The sequence below is a fragment of the Cinclus cinclus genome, chromosome 9, assembly GCF_963662255.1.
Source record: "Cinclus cinclus chromosome 9, bCinCin1.1, whole genome shotgun sequence".
In the NCBI taxonomy this organism is placed as follows: Eukaryota; Metazoa; Chordata; class Aves; order Passeriformes; family Cinclidae; genus Cinclus; species Cinclus cinclus.
This window is the reverse complement of record NC_085054.1, coordinates 20488641-20499685: the sequence shown is the minus strand read 5'-3', so window position 1 is coordinate 20499685 and position 11045 is coordinate 20488641. Positions and strand designations below refer to the sequence as shown.

The 11045-nt window shown below is 43.2% G+C and overlaps 1 protein-coding gene across 1 annotated transcript; it reads left to right on the top strand.

Annotated features, from left to right (window-relative positions):
• The first annotated feature begins 121 nt into the window (after positions 1-121).
• On the top strand, positions 122-3021 carry DBI (diazepam binding inhibitor, acyl-CoA binding protein). The gene is made up of 4 exons (XM_062498426.1): positions 122-150; positions 244-361; positions 2061-2123; positions 2821-3021. Exons 1-4 carry the CDS (start codon positions 142-144, stop codon positions 2892-2894), a joined length of 264 nt encoding a protein of 87 aa, XP_062354410.1. The 5' UTR covers positions 122-141; the 3' UTR covers positions 2895-3021.
• Positions 3022-11045: the final 8024 nt, after the last annotated feature.

The window sequence follows — 11045 nt, the reverse complement described above, 5'->3', positions numbered from 1 at the left end:
CCTCGGCCCGCGCCGATTGGACCCCGCCGGGCCCGCGGCGCTGTGATTGGCCGGCGGCCGGTCTGGCGAGGGGTGAGGCCGGCGCGCGGCGGGGGTGGGCAGGCAGAAGCGGTGGGTTGGGATTGTCCTGCGTTCGTCGCAATGACCGAGGTGTGAGGGGCTGCGGGGAGCCGGGGGGAGCGGGGGGCTCCGGGGGGTTCCGGGTACCTTCCCCTCACTTACCCGCTGCCGCCTTCCCCTCAGGCCGCGTTCCAGAAGGCTGCCGAGGAGGTGAAGCAGCTGAAGTCGCAGCCCACGGACCAGGAGATGCTGGAAATCTACAGCCACTACAAGCAGGGCACGGTGGGCGATGTGAACACGGGTGGGTACCGCCCCGGCTGCCGGCGGCGCTGGAAACGCTTCCCGTGGCAAAGCCTCTCCCCCATTGCGCTTCCCTCAGCCCCGCGGCTCAGCCAAAGTGACTCAGTGCCGACTTGGCACGGATTTGTGTGCGGGAGGGCATAGGCTGACCCGATAAGGATTTGTGCAATTCGTGGTTTTTAGATTAACCCGCCTGCCGCTGTCTGTGCCGTACAGTGAGGGCCTGAGGATGTTTTATTGGGATTGGGGGTTTTGGACACCTGTCAGTAAGTGGCTGCTTAGGCCGAGGGGTGCTGCTTTAATGCAAACACTTCTGGGTTACACACACTTGAACAGCAAGGCAAGCTGCAAAAAGCAAGGGTGGAATCGCAACACTGGGAGGGGATGACACATGCAGTTTATTTAGACTGGATTCGCTGCTAAAAATAGTACTGCAAAACAAAGAGAATAGGAGAAAACTTTTATAGGCGTTGCAATTAAGTATACTTCAGAAAGACTGTACCAAAAATACGTCTGCAAGTACGCAATGCAAAATGTTTCTGGCTACTTCTCTTACTACAGTGCTGTCCATGGCAGCTCAGCCTTTGGAATAACATTTAAGTGAAGCGTGTCTCTGTCGACCTTGTGTAACTCTGGAGTAGCTAGAATTAGAAAAGGTCATTCTTTGGAGTCCTGGCCTCCTAACCCAGTAGCTGGCAAAGTTATATTGAGTGTCCATTGATGTAAAAGCTGGCAGTGAAGTGTACAGGAAATGGTAATTTAATCTCCTTTTTCCAAAGCTGGCAGCGTGTGGGAGAAAAGATGTGACTTTGGGTTTAAGGTGTGATCTTTTTGGTGTGGCTGGACATCAGCATTATTAGTGCTTGACATCGTGAAACAGTGCTCCAGAGCTGTGAATATGCCACCATTCCTGCAAGTGTCTGCACTCCTGTGAAGCAGCAGCCAACATAAGTTGGCCAGAGAAGCAGCCTGTGGGAGGGTGACTGGTGGAGTTTGTGCTGGAGAGAAGGGAGTCCTGCCAACTGGAGCTGCAGGTCACTGTGCCATGGGAGCTGCACAGGGGTGTTCTGTGGATACTGCCCACTTCCATTTGTGAGTTCTAAGAATTATCTTTAAGGAGTGAGAGAGAGGAAGTAAAACCACAAAGGGGACTTTAAACAAAGATTAACCATATATATGTCATTCACCTTCTACTTGGCCACACTACAGCCTGTAGTGAAGTGAGTCAGATTTCCAGGGTTTCCAAATGCAGATGCAGAACTATAAGTTAGAAACACAGCACTAACTTGGTGATACTGAGTTGTATGTTACTACAAACAACTGTCTGTTTTCGTGTCTCTGCCTGTAATGGACCTCAGGGTATTTCTGCTTTACTTTACAGCCTTTCTTCTTTAAATGGATAGTGCTTATGTGACAGCAGGCTCTTCAGAAAGTGCAGCTAAACCAGATCACAGTAGTTGGTGCTCTTTGGCTCAAATGCTGCTGTCTCAAGGGAATTTGAAAGAGTCTGTTTCTGTTGTCACCATCCGTGCTGTAACATATTCCCCCGAGGTGATCTGCTGGCTACAGGTTAGCAAGTAACAGCTGCAGAAATGAGCCTTGTATTTAGTCACCCTTAAGAGCTAGCTAAGCCTTCAAGTGGGTATTACCTACAGCTGAATTACACAAACTAATCCTGCTGCTTATCCTGTCTCTCTCAGACCGCCCTGGTATGCTGGACTTTAAAGGCAAAGCAAAGTGGGATGCCTGGAGTGCACTGAAAGGTAAGTATCTGATTAAAGAAAGTAATAAAATTGCCACTGGCAAACTAGTCAGAAAGACGCATATAGTTCAGCAACAAACAGAATAGTGTTGCCTTTTAAGACAAGAGTTCTAGGAGTTCAGAATGCCATGATAATAAACTTTAATTACCTCTGCAATTCAGAAGTAATCCTGAAAATATGGCCTGTGTGAAAGGAAATGAGGGTGCAAAATGCCCAGCTGGCCTAAGATGTTAAATAAAGAAGAACAATAACAGCAGCAGAAATCTAAATTTGTTTTCGTGATCCCAGCCTGGTACCCCAAAGAATGAGCTTTCCCTCCAGCTGTTGAGCATCTTCCAGTTAGGGAAGCTTTGGAGGAAACAACTGAGCTCCCAGCTCTAAATGAGGAGCCAAACTAGTAGTCTAATCTGTGACTATGGGTCTTTTTTCTTGTGTTTTAAGGAATAGCTTTTCTGTAATAATTGTCAATGACATTAATAGAACTGATACTCTGCTTAGTTGCTGGTCTGTGCAAAAACAACTTTGCTTGGACATACTGTTTTTCTATGACTGATGGGGAGCACATTTATTTAGAACTTTGGCAGTAGATTCACAGCCACTTGACCTTCCTGGCTCCTTTTCTCTGGTGGGACAGGCTGTAGTGAGGAACTGTGACCTGTGAAAGGTATCTGACTGTTCCCTGTGTTCTGTCCTTCAGGAATGTCCAAAGAAGATGCAATGAAAACTTACATAGCAAAAGTGGAAGAACTAAAGGGCAAATACGGCATCTGAGGACTGAATAAATCAGCTACATGCACGCCTGAAACCTGCCTTATTTCTAATAATGTGGAAAACTGGTTTCTAAGAGTAACCTTAGGTACTTAATATGTCATAGCCGGTTCTCCTCATGCCTGTAGTCAAGGAGAAATTATGTACCTGCCTAATGTACTGACACGGTATAAATTCCTTCTGGGAGCAAAATCTGGAACTCATTAAAGTGCATTTGGTACTTTAGCTGTTGTGCTTGTCATCCCTGAGTGTTCCTGTGAGCTCATCCCGCAGCTGCCGTGTTGCCGCTGCCGAGCAGAGCCGCCTGCCCTGTCCTTGTGCCACTAGAGGGGGTCGGTCACCTGCGTTTGGGCACTGCCGACTCCTCCCCGAACCACTCCTTCCCAGGCAGGCGAGTGGCAACCCGCAGAAACTGGAGCGCCACAAAGCTTTTCTGGAAGGTAGTCTCTCTAATGTTCTGTGTGCTGAGAACAAGGTGCTTGATACTTGTTACCCGGAGCTTTCAGAGACTTAGTCATTAACTGCCAAATCATCTTTCATAACACATTTCTGGGACGTGTTATTTCCCAACAGCAATGTTGGCCTTCTAGAGGAAAGGCAAATACTGAGCACAAAGCCTTTCCTGGGAAAGGAAAGGTTCCACAGGCAGTGGAGTTGATTCTCTTGATGCTGTAAAAGCAAGAGAATCAACTTGATGCAGCCATGCAATTGGCTGCAGTGAGGGGTGAGTCACATAAAGACTGAACACTGGCAAGGCTGCTTGAAGAGCAAGACTTACAATGATCATAGGCAAAAGTTAAATTACAAAACACAGTTGTGACTGTCTCCAGTAGTATTGGAAAATCCCAGCTCTATGGAGATAGGGTAACTGAGAGGTGTTTAAAAATCCTTTACAAATCCATTTCTCACACAGTAGGCTAATTGTTTTAGTCTGCCTAGTGTAGTCTCTTGGAGCTGCTGATGACAGAAAGGGAAGATTTTGCTCAAAAATGTGACATTGAACTATTCCAGGGTAGAGCATCTGAGAATGAAATCACAACATTATACAGGAATAAAACATTATAATTCCTGCTGTACTGGTTAGGATCTGAATAGGTGATGACTTCAAGCGCTCTTCAGATAGGCAATTGGTTTATAGAACTGCATAGGGATGGAAACTATCATTATGTATCTGTCTAGGTAAATACAGTTTTGTAGTTAGTTATATGTGGTGAGTAGTAGATTTAGAGATTACTTCATATGCTTTCAAAAATTTTTACTTCCCCCTTTACTATTAATGAGAAATGCTCTTAGAGCTGATTTTTGTCCTTCAAAATGTGTTAAGATAAATACAGGGGGGAAAAAAAGGCAGTTTATTCTTGTTTATCCTTGTTCTTCTGGGTAAGTAAAATAAGCATTTGGGGGCTTTTTTAACCTACTATTGTATCCTCTGTTACTTGAGATTGTCTTAAATAAACTTAACTTTGCAAGACAGGTGTAAGAGCAGATGTTCACCATAAGAAATGATTTTACCTCTTCTCTAGCCCTAAATTCTATGTCTTCTACAGCTCCATCTTGGCAACTGTATTTTGTGAAGCTGGTTATCCTTGAAGGATTCTGCCAATGTTTATCAGAACAGAGCTCACACCAGCAAATGCTCCCACATGGCTCTTGTTTGCTGGCAGCTGATGCACTGTGAGCACAATGTGCTTTGCCAGCATGTTTTCTGTCAAAACAGAATTGTAGTCAGAATTTCTGGCTGCTAAAGTAGTGGAGTTGGGTCTAAAGGATGGGTTGGGAATAGCAAGTTCTATATCCCTGTCCTCATTTGGATTAGTTTCCCCTGTGGCAATTAATTGTTACAATGCTGTTCTCCTTTCTCATAGCTCTAGCATTAGGAAAGCATCACTTTGTATGCAGTGCTTATCTCAAAGAGGGTCTGCTCTTAGCCAGGCTTACAAATAATGCCAAGTAATACAAGTGACTGACAACTCTATTTTGTGTGTCTTTATTTGGATACTTATTTTTTTTTACTGTAGTAACACTTTTCTGGTTGCAGCTTCACCATCCTTGAGAAAGTAACATCAGTCGTCTTACTATTTAGCTTGCCCTTTGGCAATCTTCCAGGAGCAAGCTGAAAAATTGGAAGATGTGGAAATAGCTCTGCAGTAAACGGCCAGAAGCAAAGGTACTGGTGGTGACTTCACACAGTGCTTGTGATAAGAAGCAGCAACACAAAATTTGGCTGGAGGGGTAGTGATTGTTGAGTTGAAATAGACTGAGCTGAGCTAAGGGGCTCGTTGTGGGTGTCTAGCAGCAGGATGAATGTCTGTAAATGTGTAAGGATGCTGGGCTGCCTGAAAACGTTGCTGACCTGGCGACCGCCTAGTGCTCACAAGTAAGGTGTGTGAGGCACCTGGGCAGCAGTGACACCAGGGCAATGGTGGTTTAAGGGCATCTACAAACAGGTTTGCAGGTAGAGGTAATTGCTTTTATTAAACTAATAAGGTGGTGAGACAACCATTATCATGTACAGCCTTGAGATCAGAAACAGAAGCAGCAAGCCTCAAACCAAAATATAATCCAGACCCATTGCTCTGCATGCACTAAGGAACTTCTGGTGGAGGATCAGATGCATTTGATGGCTGGGCAGTGCTGCAAAACAGGGGATTGTTCAGACACCCGCTCAGGGAGTTGCTGTATTTCCTCTTTGTTAGATCAAAGAAAGGCCAGCAACATCCTGATCCTCGCAGTTCTTGGGAAGGAGGAGAGACAGAGACGTGCACTGAAGCCAGCCCAGCACGCAGGAGGTCAGAGGCCAGCTGGCACACACACGCTCTGCTCTGCTCTGCTGAGTTTGCAGTGTGCAGGACGGAACCTGGACTTTGGATATGGCAATAATAAATGTTAACTCCTGCCTGCGATAAGACAGTGCTCCTTCTATCACGCTTCTATGATTAGCTCTTGTACAGAGCAATGCAGAGCTAATGGGCACCCTCCACAGGTAGAGATAAGAAAGGGAATGTTTTCCTTGGAAATCTCGTTCTGATGGGTTTTGCTTGCATTTAACAAACATGTGAATGTGCAGCACTCCTAGCACAGATTTAACAAATCAGTATTGGTGTGTTGCTTAAGGCCCATGACAGATTTTTCAACCCTGTGAAGTAGATTTGTCAGTTTGATTAAAATGTTCTCCAAGGCTGACTGCAGTGTGCAACTGACTCAAAACTCTTCCGTACCCATCTGGAGTGATCCTGTTTCACGCTGGAAGCATTTTAACCTTTGAACTTACTTGACCCTGGTGATAATGCTAAAAATAAATGACAATTGCATTTGCTGCTGCTCAAAATATTTGCTCTTCCCCCTGAGTGTTCAGAGCAAACAACATTGGGCAATACTACTTTGGGGTGACTGGCCATCTAAGTCATCTTGTGAGATTGATTATAAATTGGGAAGACAAAAAAGAAAGTGTATTTTGGTTGGGAGAGTTTTCTAAATACCACAGCTGTCACCCCAGAAATAGGTTACACAATCTTCCAAGTTGTCAAAGCTGTGTAGAAGTAAAACAAGTGAATACTACATTGGTATAAGACATTTGAGTGCATTCATAGGAATAAACTCAGAAGGGTAAAAGTTGATAGAATGAAAATAGGATCTAATTTTTTTTCTCCTCCCCAAAAGTCTATGAAGCACCTTGCAAGCTATGAATTAGCCAATCTTCAGCTGCTCACTTAAGGTACAAATAACATCAATCCATTTTAGATGGGTCTTCATAACTTATAGAATGAGCTTGTATTTCTTCTAGAATCAGAATATCTGTGAAAGTTACAACTTTTTGAAAGCAAGCACAGCTTAGTTGTGTTATCTTTAGAATACAGAAATGTATTCACATGGAGCTTGTCTGCAGTGATATTTTAATTTTCATTCCCAGTTACTCCCAGTACACTTATACACATACATTTATGAACTGCATCAAAAGAAGCATCACCACACACTTGCTTTCCACACCTTGGAAAGAAAAACAATTACATTACTTGGCCAACACAGCCAGGCAAATACCTTGTTTATCCCCACCAAAATGTGCAAGGCACCAACTTGTATTGTGTTCCCCAGAAGGCTGAGGTAATGGTGTCATCTCCTCCTAAGAAACACTGCTTCCCTGAGTAATTTCTGAATCTGAGAAATGGACTCACCAGTTTAACATACTTGTTATTTTTAAATCTATTAATCTGACTTTTTACTGAAAGAAAAAATATGTATGTGACAGCTGACAAACTGAATTATTTCCCCCAACTTGTGTAGTATTGAAATATGGACCCAAATTTTTCTAGTAGTACTAAAAGACTTAAAGTTGAAGTGGATTTTTTTTTTGGGGGGGGGGGGGGTTGGGTTGCGTGTTTTGGGGTTTTTTTGTTGAATGTATATTTCAAAGCAGAATTGTCAGAATGGTCAGATGCAAATATTTTGAGCTATATCCTAAGCCAGTGTAACTATTGCCAGAGGTCCCTGCAAAAGGCTGAATCTGAAGCAGATTGAATGAGCACCCAGTGTTGGATCTCTGCAATGTGATGCTGAGATAGGTCCAAAAACTGATCACAAGTGAAAACACAATTATTTCTGGGGTACAATATCTATTTCTTTAAGCCTGTCCTGCTTAAAATCTCTCTTCTTAGACTTAACTGAGATGGGGGATAAAATCACTTTAGTGGATTCCCCTGTTATCAGCATGTTTCTAACCCAGCTCTGAGTCCCTCAACAAGTACTGTTTGATGTGGGTGGGCAGTAGGACCTAGACCTTGCTGGTGGATATTGCTGGATATTATCAGCATGTGCAGCAGCCCAGGCCTCCTGTGCACAGCCAGCAGTGAGTGAGAGAGCCTGGGGCTGCAGGGACATGTGGCTGCCCCTGTCTGGTGGCCAGTCTGCCTTCCAGTGGCACAGAAGAGGTGTCCAGGCAGGAGGCAAAGTGAAACCATCTGGCCCAGGAGCGTTCTCCTCTTTACATGCTTTTACATGCCAGGATGAGTTTGTCCACTTGGCTGCAATAATTTGCAGCAATGGGAGGAAAATCCTGAGGTAAAGTAGTTGTGATAAGGGGCTGGTCTGAGCTGTGTGGGCCTTGGCACAACCCAAACCCCCTTTTGTTAAATATGCTGCTGCCTGGGGCACGATTCACCTAGGATGACTGCCTGTGCTCCCAGAAGCTGCTGGGCTCGAGCAGCTTGCCAGCAACTTGCTGACTTCTTGCCCCGTTCCAGAAGCTCTGTTTTGGTCCAGCAAGACTGAACCCAGCCTGAGCTGAATGCAGCTTCTTCAACCTGGATTTTCAGTCTGTTACCAGGAAAAAGCGAAGACAAGAGAACAGTGACAGGAGATAGCCTCTTCCTTCTTTCTCATAACACGTTCTACGCGCTCACTGCTTTGAGAAGATACCAAAAAAATTGTGACATTTCCCCCCACCATGCAGACCTTGAACATCTCCCAAAGTCTCAGTCTGCAAGACACTCAAGATCTATTTGTCTCAAAGATCAGGTCCACATCTCTCTGCAGAGATACCTTGAACTAGGGACCTGATAAAAATGAGGCTTTAAATGCCTCATCAGATATGCCAAGAATTAAGTTGTGATCAGAAAGAATTTTATTAAACAGAAACATGCATTTACAGAAGTAACCAGTTTCAAGATCAGATGAAGCTGGACTGGTGGTGCTTCAGTCACTTGTGTTCTGCTTCACTTTGAAGTGATTTCACTTCATTGGGCAGCCATTCCCTAAGCCCCTGGTGATGCTCAGATTTCGGTCCTGAACCTTCTCCAAGCTTCTGCAGGAGAAAAACTGGCATGGATTCTTCAGTGTTAAATTTCCCATGGTTTTAAATGAACCAGATGAACCTATTTCTGGTTTGTACAACAATCTCTGGTAATTTCCATTATTTATGAACACATTTCCCCGAAAACTTTCTCTCCAGGGATCAGATGTGAAATGCCTACTTAAACAATAGAAAAGGGACTTTCTAAACAAAATAATGAAACTGGCAATATACCAAGAACTCTGCAGTAACACAACCAAAAATACTTCTAGAGTGCTTTAAAGGTCCTTTACTGTATTGTTATTACATAGGTGACAGTTTTCAGACAATTTTTTTTCTTTTATGGCATTGAGCTCTTTTCATTGTAAAATATATATATAAAAATATTTTCACATATGATTTTCAAAAATAGTTTAGAGGCATTTTCCCAGTTTTTTTTTTTCTTTTAAAATCACATAGTATGTTTGGCTTGTTTTGTAATGAGAAATGAAGATAAACTCATTACATTTGAAAAACGTGCAGAGTTCTCACAGGCTTTCTAAATCCAGACAGCTTTACCAGAAGGTATCTCCAGCCAGGCAAGTGCAGAAATGAAGCACTCACTGCTACAATCATCCTCTTGGGGCGACTTCAGGAAAGTGACTGTGAGAGTGCCTATGCAGTGCTGATTATAATTCCAGGTCCAGTTTCATTCTCATTTATATTTGGGGAAACTAAATTAAACACAAAACATCAAAGCAATTTCTCATTTGCAGAAAGAGTACCATCCACAACCACCCTTTTTCCTCAAAAACCAAGCTTGGCACATAAATATATATTTACTAAAGAATCCAAGTATGACAGGGGAGCAGTTTTGGTTTCAAAAGTAACTAATTTCCTCATTCATCAAAACTTTTTATATGTATGTTTTCACTCATGTGAGCCTTATCATGGGTTTTTACAGAAAAAAAATCTTGACCAGCAGAATACCCCTCACCATTAAAAGCTAAGATTTTTAACTGTTGAAGTCCTTAGGATGACTCAGATGTTTTAAAAGCAGACCTATGTTTAATGATTTTGCTAATTGTGAGCCAAATTGCCTAATGCCTTGCAGGATTGAGCCAGATAAGAGTTGATACATTTTGTCCACTCCAGGTCTGCATTTGCTAAGCATGGCTACATGCAAGCAGCATTTATTCAGCTCGTGCAACAAATAATACAAGATGTACTTGTGCTTTTTGAGCCAAAAATACATATATATTGCTGAATTTGGAACTTTGAAGTGGAAGGGTGTAACAACAAATGAATGTAATTAGTCTGCACAATGCAATGCAGAAATGCTGTTTAACCTGTGGAATAAAGAGCCCAGGATGTTCATAAAGATCTTCTATCAACTGGTGAACCTAAGATGAAAAGGATGTGGCAAGCATCAAGTTTACTAGTTTGGATAGTACATTCAGAAAACAAAATATGTTGCTGACCACAAACCCACAAAGTAAGTTTTAACAACAGACCTTGCCAAGATTTCCATGGGTTGCGAAAGGAGAAAATCTCAATTCTGTGTCTGATAGAAATATAATCTAAGATTGTATACTACTTTGTAGAGAAACATTTAAACAAAAGATTCTGCAGGAGGAGAGAAATAAAAAAGGTCAGTATTTATCATTAAAATTCAAAGTGTGAAAATGAAAGTAAATGTTCAGAATGCTCAACCCTTGGTAGAAATATTGTTACAGAAAACACCCTCAGACAGATCACAGCAGACATAAATGGTGTTTTACAGGAAGCAGAGTAATGAAATTGCTTATGAAATTGCATAGAGATTAAAATAACTAGACAATCTGTATAGACAGGTGATTAGTTCACAAGTGGAAGCTACGAGGATGGTAAAGTAACAATTACTTCTACCACCCCATATTGGAGAGAGATCCTTACAACTCCTTTTGGCTAGAAAGGGAATGGCCAAATTCTGACCCCTGTGAATATGAGGGAGGCCCAGAACAAAGACCCGTGGGGCTGTTCACTGGACCTCAGACTCTCTGCTGGAGTCAAAATCAGAATTTGGCAGTAAAACAAGAGTTACTGATGACACAGCAACACCCAGCTTTCTTAGGTTTTTTGAAAGCTGTTTCAGACCAAAAAAAAAAAAAATGTAGAACACTCAGTAATTCATTAGAGGATGGCAAAACATGATTGAGAAAAAGAACTAAGGTCTAAAGCTTTCTGAGCAGAGAGGCTTTTGCTGACAGCACAGGTAGAGATAGGCAAGGTAGAGCAGGCTGGTAACAGATAAGAGCGCACACAGCCCAAGGTGCGAGGCCACCGCTGCACCGGCGCCGAGCGGCTTCGGGAGCACAAACACGGGCGCAGACACGGCGGGGACCGGGCGG